The sequence below is a fragment of the Sinocyclocheilus grahami genome, unplaced genomic scaffold (assembly GCF_001515645.1).
Source record: "Sinocyclocheilus grahami isolate Dianchi unplaced genomic scaffold, SAMN03320097.WGS_v1.1 scaffold20.1, whole genome shotgun sequence".
Taxonomy (NCBI): Eukaryota; Metazoa; Chordata; class Actinopteri; order Cypriniformes; family Cyprinidae; genus Sinocyclocheilus; species Sinocyclocheilus grahami.
The window spans coordinates 2201033-2222890 of NW_015505199.1; the positions used below are offsets into that span (position 1 = coordinate 2201033).

At 39.4% G+C, this 21858-nt stretch overlaps 1 protein-coding gene across 1 annotated transcript in view; it reads left to right on the top strand.

Moving 5' to 3' along the window:
• Positions 1-21858, top strand: part of LOC107556113 (signal-induced proliferation-associated 1-like protein 2) — a 72814-nt gene that overhangs the window by 19799 nt on the left and 31157 nt on the right. The window contains exons 2-4 of the mRNA XM_016239153.1: positions 14623-16326; positions 16463-16590; positions 19780-19968. Of these exons, the coding sequence (XP_016094639.1) occupies positions 14976-16326; positions 16463-16590; positions 19780-19968 (1668 nt within the window). The 5' untranslated portion in view covers positions 14623-14975. The remainder of the gene's footprint in view (positions 1-14622; positions 16327-16462; positions 16591-19779; positions 19969-21858) is intronic.

A 21858-nucleotide genomic window follows, 5' to 3' on the forward strand; every position in this document is an offset into this window, starting at 1 on the left:
TCTGGAGAGATGTTGGGGGTTGAGGAAATGAGGTTTGGCTTTCTTTTAATTGTTCTCTCGGTCTATATATGAGTACTTTTATCTTTTCGCTTTTCTCTTTATCTTAACCGTGTTTTCACCGCACACATTTGTCTTAATCAGTAACCAGCATCAGTCCTCCATATCAGTGAGGTTTGCGGCCTATACCGAGAATGTATTGATTGGTTGAGGTAAATCTAACGCTGTTTGCGAGAAATGACACATTGCCAGGTACATCTTTGGGTGTGGTTTCCAGGTGTTGGCAGGGTGTTTAATGTCGGTTTGTTAAGCCAAGGCCTTGAGGACTTTTCTGCCGACATGGATGGATTTACAGCTGTTTTTCTGGAGTAAGGATGTAGCGGAGGGCAATTGATCCAAACCTACTGACTGAGCTGATCGGTCCTGACATGACTGCCAATGTGTGCTTGATTCGTATCTGTGCTGGCTGGGAAGAAGAATGCGGATTTGTTTGGCGAGTTGCTCTTGTTTGTGTTTGACATTTGTAACGTGCTGGATCGCTCTCAGCAGGCTTTTCTGAGGTTAGATGGAGAGCTCTGTAATGCTGAGAATGGTTGCAGTATAATTACATTTAACTGTCAGTGGTGTAGATGCCCTTCAGCAGTGAAAGAGGCGTTTACACTCTTTTTCTTTCTTCCTCTGCATTTTTATTGTGTGTTTAGTTACTGAAAGCGTTGAGTGATGGTGTATGTAGTGGCCAGTTTTGGAGTGCTTGTGTTAGGAATGGCTCACAATGGCCAACAAATCGTCCATCAACCAACTAGTCCATTATCATTTTGTTTTATGATAATTTATTCGGAAACACATTAAAAATACAGTTCATGAAGTAAATAAATAAAATGTCAGGGTGATACAAGTGTCCCAATATAATAAAAAAAGACTATTTAAAAATATATATATTTAGTAGTAGTTTGGCATAATCATGTTATTATTTTTTTAAATAATTCAACAAACCTTCTTCACTGCTTATTATTTAAATATTCATATTAAATTAATATATTTAAGAGAAATCACATGTCTTGAAATTCGTTTGTGTGTTTTCTTAAGTTCTAGGTCAGACATTCTGGTGGCACTCATGACCCAGAAGTAGGTTTCAGGTTTGTATAATTTAAATAGAAAACAGTTCACATGTCCTTTGTTGTTTATGTCAGAGGTCTTGCGTCCAATCAAATTCTTCTGTATTTTGGCTCAATTTTTTTTTTTTTTTGCGCCAGTGCAAATACGCAAATGCTTGGGGAATAAATCGCAAGTGAATTGAACCATTATTTATAATGTTACTAAATACATTTATATGCACCTTAAAAGTTTAATTGCAGTCAGACTAAAACAGTAATTCATCTTTTTAAAATGTCATGTAAATGCTTTAGTCTGAAGGGTGCAAATTAATCTTTCACTTAATAGAAGTTAGCCAACAAGGTAGTTTTGTTAATTACTGTAAAATAATATGATGAATAAATTAGATTTCAGTGTTTGTTTTTAAAGACTTTTTTTGTCACTTGTGTAACACTCGGTATAAAATCTGGCTCTGTAAAACCAGATGAGAAGCACAGTTCTAAGGGATGCTGGTTAAAGGTCATATTTTTACTAAGTCTGAGGAGTCCAGGTCTTTTATTCAGCAGTGAGAGTGTGTGTATGCTGGTTAAGGTATTTGGCGGGGATGGTGCAGCAGGGTGTTGGGGGTGTGTGTGTCTGTGTGTGTGTGTGTGTGTTCGGCTGCTGTGAGGAGCTCAGAATGCCAGATGGTGCTTGTTAAACTCAAAAAGCTCTCCCACTCTCGACTGGAGCTCCGCGGTGTGGACCACATGCTGTCTGGAATGACCAGCCTCAATTCAGACAGGCAGAATTTTCCAACACCCAAAGCTACCTGCTGCTTCGGTTTTTTTCTCACAGGCCCTTTCAGCCGCTCTTTCAAGTGCAGCATGTCGTCAGAAACTCCCGGTGAATGAAGGTTGCCGCTTGAGCGCAAGAAGAAATTAGTTCAGCTTGGGTGGGACAATGCAGTGCTGCTTCCACAAAGATGCCCGCTGCTGTCCAAAACCATAGAGGAACGACTTGAATGAGAGAAACAAGGAGGCAGTGTGTTTCCACTGTGTAGTCAGCTCTGTGAAAGACCCTCTGCCTGTTTGCCCTGACCTTAAAGAAGCCGAGATTTAGAGTTGTGTCATCGATTGCAGTCGAAACTTGCTGTGCATGTGCGAAACAACCAGTCCCTACATGTTTATTTGTGCCTGGTCGTGTCCTGTGAATGTGTTTTTACCCTTTAGTGTTGTCAGCAGGTGAACCGCAGAAATCGAAACTCCTGTCAGACTTTGAGCATGTTTGTCATTCGCCCTGCAGCTGTACACGATCTGAACGAGCTTTTGCTTTATTCAGATTTTAATTAAACGAGGTACTAGGCCGAATCGCCCTTTATGCCATTCCTAAACCCTCATTGATGAGTGTGAAAAGAAGGATTTGTGTCCTTACAAAAGGCTTACATAAACTCTTAACTCTACTTTTTTTAGCTGCTAGCTGATGAGCATTGTTCGAGTAAGCCCTTTTGGGCCTAGGCCAAGATTTCTGGTGTTTAAAGGACTGAAGGGTTGGAGGTTAATTTACCTCATGTCCTTGTTTAAGATGCCCCCGTGTAAGGTTCCATTACGCAGAAGATTGGTGTCGTTTGTGGTTGATGTGTCATATGGAAGACATTAAATGGGTTAAAATTAGGATAACTTATCCTTAACACAGCTCATTAGCCAAAATAGTTGGGTTCCTTGTAAAACAGTATATGTGTGTGCCAGAAGCATACATACTACGCAAGTGTGTAAATGCTTGGGCTGTGCTTTGCAAGTGACTGGCCTATTGTATATAATGTCACAGGCTGATATTTCGCTATTTTTTTAAGATTGTTGGGATTGGTAATCATATCCGCATGGCTGATTAACATAAGTGTTAGCTTGTCTTTGTGTCAGTTTCCGAAAATACAAGCAGGGTTTAGATGGTAGCCTATTTATTCATGGATGGTAACAAAAATAAAAGATTGGAATTCGAGTAAATATGGTATAAAATGAATTAGTGTCACACTCGTCCAGCGGCCTCGTTTCGCTTCGATGGCTTTCAGCCTCACCCTACTTCATTCTACTACGTTAATAAATCATTAGCTCATCCATGAACATGATTTCTGCCCGAGCCCCGTTGCATCGGCTGTGGGGATGAAGACGTCAACTCCCATGATTCCACACTCAGTCACGGCGTCATCAAACTACACCTTTGCCTAATTTGTTTATTTTGAATACGCGCCCTCTAGCGGCAAAAATTACATATTGTGCCTTTAATTAAAGATGGCGAAGTCCTATGTATTTTCATCACCAGTGGTGGTGCCAAACAGGTTGAAGTTCCATTTGCTGCCACTAGTGCTCAACACTTTAATTGATTATGTATAGTCAACCACTACTTCAAGTCAGCTTAAAGCGGAAATCGGGTCTTTTCTTCCCTATTGTGCCATATATCTGAGTTTTTGGACAAGAAAAATTATAGGGCAGGATTTGTCCATCGAGAACTGATTGAATTGCTAGATCATTATTGAGATGTATATAGATCAATCTCATGTGGGAGGTTGTTGTCCTGGGGAGGGGGAATAAAGGTTTTTTTATTCAAAATTACCAGGGGCACATGAATAAAAATAAAGATGTGCACAAATAAATTTATTATAAAACCTTAAAAGAATTTAGATTTTATGGTGACTTTAAGGTAGGGCTGTGCAAAAAATCGAATGTGATTTTCATGTTCATGTTCAATGAATCGCCTGCGATTTTGAACACGATTTTGTGTAGCTTGTCAGTGATCTACGGCTCTGTGTAGTAAATGCCGCTCCATCTGAAAGCACGTGCTGGAGATTTACTACTAATCACCAGAAGCGGCTTTACTGACGAGATTCGCATGAAAATCGCATTCGATTTTTTTGCCCAGCCCTACTTTAAGGTCCATTCTAGTGGCAGTGACAAACCTCAGAACTCAAGGGGGCAATAGATTTACTCTCAGTTGTACCTGCCACGTATGTTATTATTCAGGTAGCTGGCTTTAAATATGCTGACAGTTAAATTAACTTTATCTTGCTCAGCAAGATTTTCTTCAAACTGTTGCTGTAAGAAAACTGTTTGTTAAATTGCCCCTCTGGCTTTGCTGAGAAAGTGTACTGGGTTGCGTTCTGAATTGCTGACAAATTTAGCTAGAAGCACTTGTGTTCACTTGCTTGCACAGAGTATGTTTCAGGCCTAGAATGATTGAGGAAAAATGGGATTTGGAGGAGGAGGTGGGTGTCCCTTATGTTTAAATCCAACTGGCTGTGAGGCAAACTATCTCCATGATAATGCTCGCCTGTCTCTTCCACTTCTGTCGCAGCTGAGAATGAGGGAAAATCTACAATGGTTAAACTATGGTTAGTGTAGTAAATCCATGGTTCATTTGTGGTTACCATGGTTTAACTATAGTTACCATTTTTTGTTTTTATTTATTTTTTACATAATAAATGTATTTATTAATTAATTTGAATAGTAAAACCATATGGTTAATTTTTTTTAAGGGACGTTGTAAAGTAAGTTAGCCAGCTTACATGCTTTCACAGTTACATTAAGTGTATTTCGTCAGCTTATTTAGGCTAAAAAAAAAAAAGCAAAGGAATCGTATCATCAGGATGTTAAAATAAACAAAAATCTCACCTTTCAGAGCAAACATTGATAAATATATCCCAGCCATGTTCTGATGTGGTCTGTGCTTATTTGCAGCGTTTCTTTATTTGGTTGTGTTGTGAGTATTTGCAGCGTGTTTCTGTTTTTGCAGTGCGTTTCTTTATTTGGTTGTGTTGTGAGCATTTGCAGCGCATGTGTTGTCAAATTTATGAAGATGTATTCTTAATTTGCAGGTGTTTTTTTCTATTTGCATGTGTGTTTTTTTTTTTATTTGCAGCATGTTGAGCTCTCTCGGCCACCGTAAAAATCTGTCTAAACAAGGGCGATTCCAGATGTTATTGATAAGATCGACAGTGAGTAGATGAAATACTGTGTTCGCAGCTTGTGTCATTAACAGGACTTTATATCTCATTGGGCCAGGTGCCATAAACTCTATCACAGGCAGTCGTGTCTAGTGTAGCAGATGCTGACTGGCTCTCTGACTCATTTTAACAGCTGATGCATGTTATCCAGGTCAGTCAAAGCCAAAAGCTGAGTCTGAAGTCATGAAAGCGAGTGGAAAAAAAGTGTTTTCTCACACTTTGACTTATCGAGGGCTTTTTTATTCCTAAATTAAGAGGGGTAGAAGCAGTCAAGCTGTGAGCTTTTAGCATAAAATTATGGGTCTGTCTTGTTAAAGTTCTGGCAATGAAAATGACAAGATCTTGACATGTTCTGGCACACAAGCCTGCATTCCTGTGTAAATCTTGCCAAGTAGAGGTCATATCGCTTTGCAAAATACTTAGGAAGTAGTCATGTCTGGGCTGTATCATACTGTAAATGAAGGAAATGTGGGTTATTGTGTTTAAGCCAGAACACTGACCCAATGCTAAACCACAGTCCTTTCTCACGGGCCGTTCCTTGTCTGTTTGCTCACTGTTGGAGGGCCGTGTTTGTTTGGTACACACCTGGAAATTATATTAACCCAAATGGTAAAGGTCAGTTGCTGTATTCCTTTCAGAATGCCCCTCAGTGCACTCCCTGGGATCCAACCTTTCAACTCGTGCCCACACTACCTGTGAGGGTGTGAGACTTGCCCTTTGTTTGTTTATTGTTGTTCGCAAATCTCTCATTGGGTCTGATCCTTTTCCCCTCTTTCTCAGCATTCACATCCTCATGTGTAGTTTGCAGCAGAGATAGCCTTCCGTTTTTCATTATAAAGGTGACATTTTGGTTTTGTGAAGCTACATACACAAAGCCTGAAACTACAGTAAAGTGGAAGATAAATCAACCAAGAGCTGAAGTACTTGGGATGTTTTTTTTATTATCTTTTTTATCATTGAAATAGTTTACTTATTTATAATAAAAACAATTTTATTTTAGATTTCTAGATATTATTTATCTAGTCATCATTCTGCTTGCCAAGCCGGGGCCTACCAGATGAGAATAAGCTATTTTTATTTTTAGCAATAAAGTTTTATATTTGCTGGAAAGATATGTAGAATACAGTGAAGTGGCGCCTGATGCTGAAGTATCTATCTATCTAATCATGTTTGCCAATTGTTTTCTATAAAAATATATAATTAATTCTTTTATTTTAAAAAAGAATATTTGCAAGTCAAACACTTATCTATATATCCATGTTTATCTTATGAATTTTAGACTGTGCTAAATGTTGAAATGTCCGTGTGAAACAGTATTGTAGGTTTCCTGCATGCCGTCGCTTGGAATAAATCCAGAAGTGTTCATGGCATGTGAGGCATTAGGGCACATAGGCTCCTGGCTCTTGTTATAGTGTCTCTAGCACTGGAATGCATAAGCGCCAAAGAGACACCATCCTTACTCCTAACAAGGAAAGGGAAATGAGAACACAAGACCTCCCGGCAGCGTCTCAGGAATGAGAAATGTAGGTGAGCTCAGGGCTGAAGCGAAAGAGCCTTGGAAAGCTTTGACAGTAGGGCTGCAACAAACGATTATTTTGATAATCGATTAATCTAACGATTATTTAGACCGATTAATCGACTAATCGTCGATTATTTAGTGGACATTTATTGATTATTCAGCTTTTGCAATTAGTTAAAATATTGAGTTATACATATTCTAACAAATAAATTAAGGTAATCACTTCAGCTTTTAAAAGTCATTATGTAATTACAATTATACAATAAATTTATACAAAGTCCCACACAAAATGAGATGGCAGAGAAACTCTTATTCACCATTTAATTAGCTATATGAGAAAATAGCTGAATGGCACATCATTCTGCCTAAAATTTCTTTCTGTATGTCATATAGATAAGAAACAAAATAAAGGTTAAGTGATAAGACTTTATTTTTGGATAAACTATTTTATTCACAACATAATCTCTCTTAAAATACCTTATAGGGTTATGATAATCAAAAAAGTCCTGCGCTAGATCAAGCTTTGATCTCTGCAAACCAAACTATAACTTTAATGAAATGTTTTTTCCCCCACTAATAAAAAGATTTCATCATTAGCTTGCTCCACACTGGAGAGCTGCTTTATCACAAAAAATCAAGTTGTAATTCTAACTGAAAGCAACACTGACTGTATGGGGCCGTTCACATGTCGTGCCTAAAAACGCGTGGAAAACGCTAGGTGCACCGCTTTCTGCTTTTTTCCAAAGCGTTCAGGCGCTTGCGCTCCAGAGGCGTCTGCCGTTGCTAAGCAACCATGACCTGCGCTCTCCATGAAGACGCAGAAGTTTCAGCAAAGGATAAATGGATTTGCAGCACTAAAAATCGCTTGCAGTAGCTCTGCTACTAAATTTATTTAAAAATGGCTATCCCTGTACAGCTATGATCAGCTGTTAGTTCAATCTTGGCTGAGCTTTCAATGTTGTTACGGAAAGGATGAAGCTGATTGGTTGGTTCTTGTCACATGACCCGCGATGAGCTTGCGGCATTCTGAAATGTTGAAATGTGTTGAAATCTCGATGTGGCACAGATGCGCCTGGAAAAAATTAGCGCGACGCACACCGCGTCGCTTCCATTATGAGCTCGCCTGCCGCACGTCTACATTTGAAATAACGAACTTGAGCGCGCAAAAGACGCGATATGTGAATGGCCCCTAAAGCTGCTTGATTTGAGGCTATCTATTGCATAAAGTACTATATAAATAAACGTGACGTGACTGGACTTTACTGAAGTACAGAACTGCAAAGCTCCTGCAAACATCCACATCGCTGTAATCAGATGCGTTTTAAACTGCTGCTTTCTCACCGCTGTCAGTTTTTGATGTGTTTATTTTGTTATTGAGAGGAAAGTGCGCAGTATATATTTACATATTCATCCAAACACCGCTCAGCAGCCTTAGGTTCGGCTGCGTTTGCAAAGCACTGTCTTCTCTTGAATTACATCAAGAGAGCAATTTTTTATTGTCGACATTGTCGATAATGTCGACTAATCATTTCAGCCCTATTAGACAGCATCTGACAGGGTGTGCCCATGTAGGGTGTTCACTAGGGCTGGGTAAAAAAATATCGATATTAATCGTTTCTCATTTTTACAGAACGATATCAATTCTTAAATTCCAAGAATCGATTAGTCTAGCCTGTTTTCAGTTAATGGATGGAACATTGAAGGGCACTTCCCATCCAATATTTCGTAATAAGCATTGTGCTTTGGTAATTTTAATATGAAACAAAGTCTCAGATTTCAAATTCTGTCCGTTGTATTGCAATATTCAAACAACAAATGCCGTTTTGGCGCTGTTTAATGTAGAGTGACAGATCGCTGTAGCGCCTCAGTTCAACAGACGCGGCAGCGCGAGGCGCATGTTAACTAATCATCTTCTCCACATTAATACCAGTTTCAGCACAAAATAAACATGACTAAACATCCGAAGGTAAGTTAAAAGAAAGAGTACAACTTTACAATCCATATCCTGTCTCGTTTAATCGCTCAATCCGTGTTTCAGCCGTGCAAAGACGTCAATATAATGGCTTGTAAACAATGTCACGTAACGTCACATTTACCTCAGAAAAACATATTCGGTGACCATAAATAATCGAATCGCAAGCTTATGAATGAGAATCAAATCGAATCGTGAAATTTGTGTCAAAACCCAGCCCTAGTGTTCACTGAGGCTGATGTCAAAACTTTCTGGTTCTACTTGGTGTCTGCTCACCCCAGTTACCCTGCTGAAACTGCAGGGCTCAATTTACTCAACCCTTCTGTCAAAGTCATCCTTTTGTTTTGTTTTTCAAATAAACCCAGGAGCAAACAAAAGTGGACAGAACAAGAAGCAATAATCTGTTAGGTGTAACCTTGTAGCATTGATTTGGACTTAGGAAAGTCTCCGTTTACTGCAGAAATGGAGTAAAGTTTTTCAGTATTTTAATCTTTGAAATATAACACACAGTAGGGACCAAAAATTATTTAAAGTATATCTATTTTAGATTATTTTGCATAAAATAGAAATAACAACATTATTATGATTTTGGGGGGGGGAAAGTCAGTCAGATTGTGAGATAAAAGATTGCAATTACTTTTTAAAAAACAAACTGAATTGCGAGATGTAAACTCTGAATTTCAGGGGGAAAAAGTCAGAATTGAGAGATGTAAAGTTAGAATTTTGAGAAAAAATTTGAATTGTGAGACGTAACATTTGCGTAAAACGTTGATTTTTAAATACATTTTACAATTTTTTACAATACATTTTAAATACATTTTACAATACAAAAAAATCATTTTACTGATTTTGTATTTGCCTCATTTGCTTTCATGACAACAGCACTCGATCTCCACACGTTTGTGCAAAATTTAATGTTTATATTATTTAGCATGATTCGAGATCCAGAGAGCTTCTTTTGCTACTTCTGGCCCATGTTACAGATTAGTTGATTAGTGACCTAGAAATAGTGCAGAATCTTAAATATTTCTTCATTTAAAAACTTCAAACTTTGTTTATTTGGAGGTTTAAATTAGATTTTGAATTTCAGATTTTCAGTGTGGACTTTGGGACCTTTCTATGTGTGGTTTGGAGAAACGGAGACAGTGCACTCTGTGAGTGCATTGACCTCCTTTCCAGCATTGTTTTGATCTGTTTCATACCACATTTCAAAACCCATGTCTCAAAAAAGACTGCTGTTCCCGTCAATCATCCGGCAAAGATTGAGGTAGTTTAAATTTAAGTAGCATTCGACTTAACTAAATCTGTTTTCCTAGAAAACAATCAAAATGTTGTGGATTTATCTATCACCTGACATCAAACAAGAGTATCCATGTAAGCTGCTTATTCTTTGAGTTATGCCTGTCAGGAAGTGGATATTTCTAACAAGAGAAAAATCCCTTTAGTTCAAATATTCCCTTATGTCTTCTGCCCTATCAACCCTGGGCAGACAGGGACTCCTTTTAACTTTAGTGGCTGTTGGAAATGATAGACGGACCAGTGTGGTCACAGTCCCTGCTATAGATCCAGCTGTCTAAATAGATTGGGTCAGTGTGTCTTTGCGGTGGGTGATGATAGCGATGATGAGCTCTGTTGTTTGGACGGCACAATGCATGTGAGCAAGCGTTTGAAAGTAGGGGACCGGTTCATAATGCTAATCAATGACCTGTACAGGAACTGCAGCTGGACGGAGGGCGTTGGAGGGGACTGGATTGGCCATTTGCCTGACTCTGAAGCCCAGCGGGAGATGGTGGGAGGGAGCCTTTCAGATGTGCAATTTGTTGTCCTCTCAAGCCTATGCTAGTACTTGATGCACTATTTCTCTTTCTTTTCGTGTTTTGGATAAGGCTGGTTTATTGGGAAACTAATGTGGTACTGCCTCTAAAGATGTTGTACACATTATTATAACACATATTTCCATTTATTTCTAAGTAAACTGGTCCCAAAACAGATATTTGTTAGGGATCACAGTAATGTTGTATGTCTTGGAGGACAAACAGACCTCCTTCTGACATATGAATTTTTAAAACCACAGAGGATTCACAGTAAGACGTGAATAATTCATGCGAGTATCTTGTTCTTTCAGTGATTAAGACGTGAGTTTAAACTGAATGTAGCTATGAACTGTGGATATTAGATTATGATTTTCAGATGATTGATTTTCTTTTGAACTTCTGTAAGAAACATTCTGAATTTAATTTAAAATAAGAATATATATTTTGCATGGTGAAAATTATGCCTCTAGGACCACTTAACACGGCATTATTTTCTTGACAGTTAAGCATAATTTCCTCCTAAATTCTCAATCCAGTAATGTAGAAAAAAAGATAATTACTTTTATTAAAGGTGACCTATTATGCCCCTTTTTACAATATGTAAAATAAGTCTATGATGTCCCCAGAGTGTGTAAGTGAAGTTTTAGCTCAAAATACCCCACAAATAATTTTTATAACTTGTTGAAATTGCCTCTTTTAGTGGTGCTCCCGCCTCCCTTTTCAGAAGAGGGTGGAGCTTCAAGAGCTCATGCTCCGGCATACCGTTGTTACGGTTTAACTGGTGGTGACCGTGTTACCTACATCACATTGCTTCCAAATGCAATTTTTAACTACCACATTCCGGTATCACGTAAAGGCAGCATCAGTGAAAACGGGCAGAGACAATGGTAGCTTTAGCAACATTAGCCTTACAGAGAGCCAAGAAGCTCTTTTGGAAAACAGAGCTGAACTGACCCTCGTTTGTGAGGTAGTCCGGCGTAAAATGTAGAGATGCACCGATTGCAATTTTCTTGGCCGATTCCGATTTCCCATTTTTTTGTAAGTGTGACCCGCCAATACCGATTTTTACAGATTTTCTTTCCAAGAACTATAATTGACAGCATATACAGACAAAAATCTATGCAAATTTCAATGCAAAAATTATATACATATTAAAAGAAATTATTAAACATTACAAATCCCCCAATCTGTACTAAGTTACAGATTTTCTCTCACTTAAACAACTCTCAAAATAAAGTGCTCTATGACTGGAAAGAGGAAGAAATAGTTAACTTAAAATGAGTTGCTGTATGTAACAAAACAGATGATTTCCCACTGTTTATAAATGGTCATTTTTCCCCTAACCTTATTAAATGTGTCATCTTTCACATCAAATTCTTACTTTGTTTCAGTTCATTCAGTTAGAATAATAAGAAACTGTAGAGTTGTTACCATTCAAAGGAAATTAGTATTAACAAACTCTATCTTTCCACTGCTGAGGAAACACAGAAGCTGCATCTGAAGTGGCATTAGATGCATTTACAATAAAAGGCAATAAAAGGATTGACTCGGAATCAGCAAGACGTGAGACTGACCGACCGGTCACCAATCTGGGCCGGTCATGCGAAAAATCGGCCGATTCCAATCACTGGCCGGTCAATCGGTGCATCTCTAGTAAAATGATTAGCACAAACATATAGGACTTTTCTGGGGTTTTTTCGGGACATTTCCTTCGAAAATTAAATTTAACCACCATGTCCTCAGCGGTATATGGAGACTCCTATATTCGTTGGTGCATCCCGAAACACAACACTTGTAATGCCTCTTTGGCGCTGACATTGTATCTCTAACAGTAATGGCAGACTGCTGTTTCTCACTCAGGGCGGTGTCTATGCTAATAGGGCAGAGAGCGTCACAAATGGGCGGGGCTTTCCAGAGTATGACATCATAATACTGAAAAATCTGGAACCGCTCATTTGGAGAGACTGTTTATGATTAATTGGGATTATAAAAAAATGAGTGGGTGGATTTTTACCATTATATGCTGGTTGTTTTCACACACTGCGGCCACACAACTGTGTTCAAACACCTTATAAAAGTGATTTTTGCATTCTATGGCACCTTTAATAATAATAATAATAAATTCCATACAGCAAATTCTACCATTATATATATTGAAAGCTTGATGGCATTTGCATAATTGTCATGAAAATAATGTCACTGTGTGAAAAAAAAAATCTTTGTTTAAAATGGGTGCAAAGTATAATTTATAATTAATTACTTTGCTTTTGGTGTGAAATAGTTCTAGACCATTTTTGGCAGTTTTCATGAGATTCACCCTATCACTTGCCAGGATATCAAAGCTGTGTGTTGTTTTGTAAAAGAGAGACTCCTTACATGTTGCTTTTTCCTCCTTTTAAAATTTAACAGCATTCTTTACTAATGAAACGGCTTGTCATTTGTGCACATATTATTTAGCTACCGATGCTAAATTTAGCCTGACAGGCCCTCTCTGTTCACGCCATGTTCAGTTAAGCCAATGTTCATTGCTGCTGGGAATGTTTTTGATCATTGAACTTTTGCATTTAAAATTTTTGATTACACACACATTTAAAAGCAGTAATTCCTCTGCATCTCCTCTGGGGATGAACGTGTGTCACTTTGTCCAAATGTCAGTGCCATGTCTTTTGATAAATTACAGAAATTTTCCCCTTTGCTTTATCTAGACATCAGCTGAAAAAGAATGTCGTTTTAAAGGAGGAGTAATGTATTAAAGATTACAAATTCTTGATTAAAGATTACAAAAACAATTGTTTTCTTGGAATAATATGTTCCCATGAGTTGTGTACAATAAGACAAATGTATAAAATAAGTAAGGTCAATTTTGTTTTCATGTTGACATTAAATCGCAGCTCTGAATCCAGTGAATTTTAGTGTGAAAATTGCAATTTGAAAAGGCAAACTTTCAACATAGTGGACATCTGGTGTTGATGCTGACACAAAAATGTGTTTTTTTTAGAGATAGTTAAAGGTATTGGGGTCAGTGTGAATGTAACAGACAGACAGGATTGTGCATCCAAAACACATTATTAATAAACGGCAGTTTAATAAATTTTCCTTTCGAAGGATTATTTTTAGGTTGTCGAATTTCACAGTTTGTACCCGTGGCAGTGTCTTGTCAGTACTGTAAATTTATACTCTTCCGTTCTCACTAGCACTTTATTTTTGGACGATATGATACTGGAAAGCTCTTTCCCTGAGTGTTCTTCTTTTCTCTGAGTTCATTGCACTAACACCCAGATTTTACATTGAATATCAAGTGGTGACCAAAAACAATACCAAAATCAAAACAAATGTTCTTAATCATATATTAAAATGTATTGAAATTACTGTGAACTTCATAAGCCAAGTATAATTGAAATAGGCCTAGATTTAAGTAACAAAGTTTAACTTCATGAATGAGTTGATTCGATGTGCGACCTGTGACGTCAAAAAAAAAAAGATGAAAGAGCGTTTTCTCCTCCCTTTTAAAGATTAATGTTCCTGTTTATTTTGCAGTCCTAACAATGTATGATTTATGGCTAATTGCATTTTATTAATCACATTGTTTCTTTTCTATTTGAGAACGACTGAACTCAGTGGAAGAACTTTGATTTTAAAATTGTGATGGATTTGGAAAACAATTTAAGGTAGAGGTAAACGCATTGGTAAATCATTTTAATAATTTGTCATTTTCATTGTGAATTGTAAGGCCATTCATTCTGATTAAATACATCAGCTTGCATCTTGTTTTGCAATTTGTGAAAAGGACATAAAAAGATGGCCATCTGTCAAGTACTTTCAAATGCAAATGATGCATTATTTTTTTCAAAGTTTTGTTAACACCTCTTGAAATAACCACACTGAATATCATTATGGCTTAAAACTGTATGAAACGTAGTCTGGATCTATTTTGCTTTTTATCAGAGGTAGTAGAATGCCTTGATCACTAATGCTTTTTCATTCGATTTTTATCTCTAATTAGTCTGTGCACGAAGGTTAAAAAAGTGGTACAGTTGTTATATCGATGATCCAGAAATGGCATGCATTCAGGTGAAATAGAAATGTGCTTTCTGAGTAGACATTCAAACCCTTATTCAATTAATTGGCCTTTTTGCTGATGCTTTGTTCAGTTGAGGATTTTGAGTGCTTTGCATTCGTTCAAGGTCACATTGGTATCTCTCCCTCCCAAAAGGATTCTCTAATGATCTCTCTCTCTCTCGTTTCCTTCCAGAGCATCAGAGAGATCCCACCTGGCTTTGTTAAGCCTACATGCCTGTGAAATGACCGCATCTCCTGCTTGCCCTCCCATGGAGTGAGCAGTTGTCCTTGACAGTGAAACAGAGATAAAGAGACCCATTCTCCTCCTATGGATTACAGACCTATAGGTCTGAACGTCCTGACGTGGGTCAGTCTTCATTCACAGACTTCTTCCATCGCAGTCAAGCTCCTTCGCTATTCCATAAAATGCTGGAGTTGGAATTTCTGGTCTGGACAATTTAGCGCCAGGTATGAATGTCCCTAACTTTAGGACCAGAGATACAGCAGACGAGGCCGTAGAAGCTTGAGAAGCACCTCACCTCAGAGATGCAGACTGATGATCTATTTGCCAAAAAGCTTCAAGCCTTGAATGGTGATATGGGACCTCCTGGTGCAAACACACAGGGAACACCAGCAGTGCCCAAGATGGGCGTACGTGCAAGAGTGTCAGATTGGCCACAGAAGAAGGATGGCCATGGTCCACCACCCAGATACGAAAGCCTAATGACGACCTTCCAGAATGGACAACCCAGTCAGTTGCCGGAAGATGTGGTCAAACAAAGCCCAGGTTCTCCTCCCAACCCCAGCTTTCTGGAGGCAAAATATGGACTTGGTGAACTTCTGAGCCACTCCCCTGGTAAAGTACACCACGCTCTCCAGAAGAGGAGCAATAGTGACGTCACCATCAGCGATATAGGGGCAGAGGACATGGATCAGACTGCAGTCAACCCCAATACAGGTGCCAATTTGCACAGAGAGTACGGAAGCACATCCTCCATCAATCACCAGGGTTTGCCCGATGAAGGTTTTTTTGGCAATCTGAAAGTTTTCCAGCCAGAACTCTCAGAGCAGCCGAGCGCACCACCTCCGCATGGCTTTCCAGAATTTCGCCGGTATGAGGCCGCCATTTCTCCAAGTCTCCAGACTGCTGCGCAGATTGCAAGGGGGGACATTCTCTGCATTCCGAACTACTCAGACTATGTGGACAGTTCACTCTTCTACAGTCGGGAAAGGGAGAAGTCCTTCCTACAGCGACAGAAATCTGAAAAGGGCGAGACATCCATTTTCCGCAGACTGAAGACTATGAAGAGCGAACAGCGGCAACTAAGCGAACATGACGATTGTAGTAGACACGGTCGTCCATTGAGTTTCCAGAGATGTTTCGCCCACTATGATGTCCAGAGCGTGCTTTTCAATATAAGTGAGGCTGTTACCAATCGTGCCATCTTAGCACGTCAAAAGAATATTACTACGGGGGCTTCTGCAGCATCCCAACATCAAATTGGTGGAGGAATGGACAGTCCTGACCCCATGTCTATTTGCGAGTCCCCTTTGGACAGCTGTGAGGAACTAGGGCAAAAAGCTTCCACAGACCCCGACGAAGGGGATGGGAAGAGCAATGGTTTGGTGCTGAGCTGCCCGTACTTTCGTAATGAGATAGGTGGTGAAGGTGAGAGGAAACTGAGTGGACCCCACAACAATGTAGGTGACAATTATACTATAGAGTCTACTTTAAGTTCACACTGCACCAACGCAGGGGTTTCCATCTTGGAAATGTCCCGTGAGAATTACGCCTCGCGTGAAAACTACGCTGTTCCACGGGATTGCATCAAACGCTACATCATTGAGCACATTGACATGGGCGCATACTACTACCACAAATTATTTTTCAGTAAAGGTATGTTTTACAATCTAGACATTAATTTGATTGGTCTGCTTACTATAGCGATATATGACCCCACTTGGTTACCAAAAAGTGTATCTCTCACTATATAATGTCGATCTTTTCTTACTCTTCTTACTTTTCTCTAAAGAGCACCAGAACTACTTCGGTGTTGATGAGAACTTGGGCCCGGTGGCAGTTAGCATTCGGAGAGAGAAGCTGGAGGAGGGGAAGGAGGGACCACAGTATAATTATAGGGTCATCTTTAGGACCAGTGAGGTAGGATGTCATATGTAAAACACGCTGTTTAACATGCACCATTTACTTCATACACCAATCTTCTGTAGATCCATTGGTTTTTGAGCCAGTAAGGTTCAGGGGTATAAATAAAGGGAAGCATAGATATGTCCAAACTTTTAAAGGGGTCATATGATGCTGCTAAAAAGAACATTATTTTGTGTATTTGGTGTAATGAAATGTGTTTATGTGGTTTAAAGTAAAAAAAACACATTATTTTCCACATACTGTACATTATTGTTTCTCCTCTATGCCCCGCCTTTTTGAAACGCGTCGATTTTTACAAAGCTCATCAGTCTGAAAAGCGCGGTGTGCTGTGATTGGCCAGCTATCCAGTGCGTTGTGATTGGCCAAATACCTCAAGCGTGTGACGGAAATGTTACGCACCTCACCATACTGTTGATGCCGTGTCTGGCCGGAGCTACGAGACATAAACATTAAAACCCATTACAAAAACGAGGCATTTGTTGCATCCAGTGGGGACATAATCACCGATTATAATGACTTATACTGTCTTTTTACACGTTGCGTTGAATCGCACCATGCCGTGCCGCCCAAACAAAACCCTGGGTCGAGAACGGCGCACCCGGCGGATTCGACGAAGGAGCGGCAACCACATGTGACGACCCCGGGCTGGACTCCGCTTCGTCCATGGTGAAAGCCGATCCAGCGATCCACAGCGCTAAGTTGATATATTCCCTCAGCGACCAGCACAGATCAGCTCCAGGCATGACGAAGCGGATATCGTCCTCTTTTGGAAGACCAAACAAAGTAGTTTCGCTTTCACAACGAAACACAAGTCGGCCTAGCGTGAGCGGAAGCCAGGCTAGAGTGAGCAGAGGCGGCAGGCTTGAGAATGGCGCGGCCGGCGGATTTGACGAAGGAGCGGCAACCACATGTGACGACCCTGGGGTGGACTCCGCTTCGTCCACGGTGAAAGCCGATCCGGCGATCCACAGCGGAGAGAGGCCTGTAATTTTTATCATAGGTATACCTCAACTATGAGAGACAAAATGAGAAAAAAAATTCCAGAAAATCACATTGTAGGATTTTTAAGAATTTATTTGCAAATTATGGTGGAAAATAAGTATTTGGTCAATTGCAAAATTTCATCTCAATACTTTGTTATATATCCTTTGTTGGCAATGACAGAGGTCAAATGTTTTCTGTAAGTCTTCACAAGGTTTTCACACACTGTTGCTGGTATTTTGGCCCATTCCTCCATGCAGATCTCCTCTAGAGCAGTAATGTTTTGGGGCTGTCGCTGGGCAACATGGATTTTCAACTCCCTCCAAAGATTTTCTATGGGGTTGAGATCTGGAGACTGGCTAGGCCACTCCAGGACCTTGAAATGCTTCTTACGAAGCCACTCCTTCGTTGCCCGGGTGGTGTGTTTGGGATCATTGTCATGCTGGAAGACCCAGCCACGTTTCATCTTCAGTGCCCTTGCTGATGGAAGGAGGTTTTCACTCAAAATCTCATGATACATGGCCCCATTCATTCTTTCGTTTACATGGATCAGTCGTCCTGGTCCCTTTGCAGAGAAACAGCCCCAAAGCATGATGTTTCCACCCCCATGCTTCACAGTAGGTATGGTGTTCTTTGGATGCAACTCAGCATTCTTTCTCCTCCAAACACGACAAGTTGAGTTTTTACCAAAAAGTTCTATTTTGGTTTCATCTGACCATATGACATTCTCCCAATCCTCTTCTGGATCATCCAAATGCTCTCTAGCAAACTTCAGATGGGCCTGGACATGTACTGGCTTAAGCAGGGGGACACGTCTGTCACTGCAGGATTTGAGTCCCTGGCGGTGCAGTGTGTTACTGATGGTAGCCTTTGTTACTTTGGTCCCAGCTCTCTGCAGGTCATTCACTAGGTCCCCCCGTGTGGTTCTGGGATTTTTGCTCACAGTTCTTGTGATCATTTTGACCCCACGGGGTGAGATCTTGCGTGGAGCCCCAGATCGAGGGGGATTATCAGTGGTCTTGTATGTCTTCCCTTTTCTAATAATTGCTCCCACAGTTGATTTCTTCACACCAAGCTGCTTACGTATTGCAGATTCAGTCTTCCCAGCCTGGTGCGGGTCTACAATTTTGTTTCTGGTGTCCTTTGACAGCTTTTTGGTCTTGGCCATGGTGGAGTTTGGAGTGTGACTGTTTGAGGTTGTGGACAGGTGTCTTTTATACTGATAACGAGTTCAAACAGATGCCATTAATACAGGTAACGAGTGGAGGACAGAGGAGCCTCTTAAAGAAGAAGTTACAGGTCTGTGAGAGCCAGAAATCTTGCTTGTTTGTAGGTGACCAAATACTTATTTTACAGAGGAATTTACCAATTAATTCTTTAAAAATCCTACAATGTGATTTTCTGGAATTTTTTTTCTCATTTTGTCTCTCATAGTTGAGGTATACCTATGATGAAAATTACAGGCCTCTCTCATCTTTTTAAGTGGGAGAACTTGCACAATTGGTGGCTGACTAAATACTTTTTTGCCCCACTGTATATATATATATATATATATACAGTATAATTGATTTCCATCTATAATTGATTTCCATCTTCCCATTAAGTGCATTTCCAGAAGTTTTACATCATCTCCTCTGAATACAAATCAGACCTGCCTCAATAATAGCATTGATTGTTTTGAAAATCAGCTCAAGATGGATGATGTTTGTGGCGTACTATTGAATTTTTCCATGTATGGTGATATAAATTACCTTACTGTACTACATGATTCTCACCACTGACGCTATAAAAGTCCCAACCAGTGTGGCTTTCAAAATGGCAAGGGATCTTTCATATGTGGCCTGCCAGGTTTTTTCCTAAGAGTGACTGGATAGTTTGCTGAACTGGCGGTTGAGCATGCAGTAGTCCTTTTGCTAAAAGCCAAAGCGTTACTTCAGCATTTGCCACAGTTAGTTGAACTCAATTATTCATCTAAAAGGTTGGCAGGGTATGTCACTGGATTCAGCGCTGTTGCAGGGACACTCTTAGAGAGTGCTTTGCCATTTGAGAAGACAACGAAAGAGAATGGTTATCCATCTGTTCAGGATTCGAGCATGCTGTGTATTCATTTAATGGATACATTTGCCCAGTTCAACCAAAATTGTAGACTCTTTCCTCCTTTTTACGAATATAAACTTCTCTCTTTATACTATAAATTTTCAGCTCACCACTTTGAGAGGCTCAATTATGGAGGATGCCGTTCCCTCCACGGCTAAGCATGGGACTTCCCGTGGACTCCCTCTTAAAGAGGTGCTGGAGTACGTAGTTCCTGAGGTCAATATTCAGTGCCTCAGACTGGCCACCAGCTCACCTAAAGTTCTAGAACAACTGCTGAAGCTGGATCAGCAGGGGGTAAGTACTGTACTAAAAGCTCTACAGTCAGTTTTACACATAGAAAGGGTGTGGATAAATTACTTGATTTAACTTTTTTAAATACTATAAACCAGGGATGCACCAATATTTCGGCCACCGAAAAATATCGTCTGAAAATGGCAATTTCGGTTTTAGGCTGAAAGACAAAAAAGCGACAGGAAGTTTCTATGTAGTATACTTGTTCCTGTTAGTGCCAAGTGCATCCAGAATTTTCGGTTTCGGTTTCAGCCCAGAATTTTCATTTCAGTGCATCCCTACTATAAACCATACATAAAATAAAAATGAATAACTAAATAATTATTTATATATTTAGTTAGTTTAATTCATATTTTGCACTGGAACAATATTGTCTGATCTTTTTATATATCACTGCAATATTAAATATGTAATTGATTAAATAATTTTAAGCAGCATCCTGCAGTGCGGCATGCTGTAATTAATCTAAATATGTAAAATTGGATCATTTGCAGTTTTTATGTCCTTATATTAACTGAGACTGCATCAAATATATTTGTTTATTTGTAATGCCGTATGACCATTTAAAATTAATTTTTGAAGTCATCAGTTTATTGATTAAAATTGATTTGCAATCTTGTAAAATTAATGTTGCAGTTACAGGACGTAAGAGACACTGTTTCCCTTATACGGAAATGCCAATTTATTAAAACATAGAATGTTAAATATAACATGCACAAATATAACATGTTAAATATGAATTTTTTTACATTTACTACCCTTTGTAATTGCTTAATTGGGTAAAATATACAACAATAAGCATTTCCCACAATGCAGCCAGGCTGTAAAATGATCATACCATCATTTGGACAGTAAGAGACAGTTTGGCTAACACAAACTGACAGGTGGGAATAAACCTTCATTCTCAGGGATGATTCATTGCCTACTGTGTGCAATGTTGTGAACCATACATGTCTGCAAGGCTTGTAATTATGAAGACATAATCAAGTGGGGGTTTAAGAAACCATCAATTATATCCTTCATACGTCCCATTCGCTTAGTTTTAATGCATACTGATAAAACCAGAAACAGATGTTTTAAACTTCTTCTGATGATGTGATGTCCTTAAAAGCTGTTGTTCATTTGATAAACTTAAGCAAGTTTGAGCTTGTAAAGTGGTTCCTTTGGACAAGGCGCCTATCAGATGCCGCTGATGGCCTTGCAGCATTTCCGTTTGAGGGTTCGGATTGCAGGTGTGTCAGGATGAGACAGTGTTTTACTAAAGAAGCCTTTTATAAAAACAAAGATCCAATTACTTATTGATAGACCCAGACTTGCACATCTCAGGACTAGAGTGGAACAGAGAGATGAGCAGTTTTGTCAGTATGTTGACTGAATGGAATCTGAGAAGCAGTTAAAGTCTTGATCGATATTACAGCCACACGATGGCCAGAGGGGAAATCTGAAGTCTGAGTAACGCTGTAGAACAATGAATGCATGGAGAGAGGTTAGTTGTAAAATTAGTGTTGGTAATTATTTCAAGTGGTATTTTGTCATCTCAGATCAATCAAGTACAATGAATACCTTATTGATGACCTCACTGTAAAATGGTTATTCATTTTTCGCGGCATTTCCAGCGTTCAGACAAAAGATAACTAGTTTTCAAGGTAAATTATTTGACAAAACCACAGAAAACATCACCATGGCAACCACCTAGCCACACATAACAGCCACTTGACCCGTTTGAGACGCTGCCTGTGACCAGCGACACTTAGGGTGAAAATGAAAGAAAATCATTGCTCTTCTTATGCTTTCTTGAGTCCCCGTCTTTGTCCATTTCTTCATCTCTCTTCCATACTCTCTCACAGTTCTACCATTTCTGATAATGGTGGGGGGGGGGGGGGCTTGTGGGGG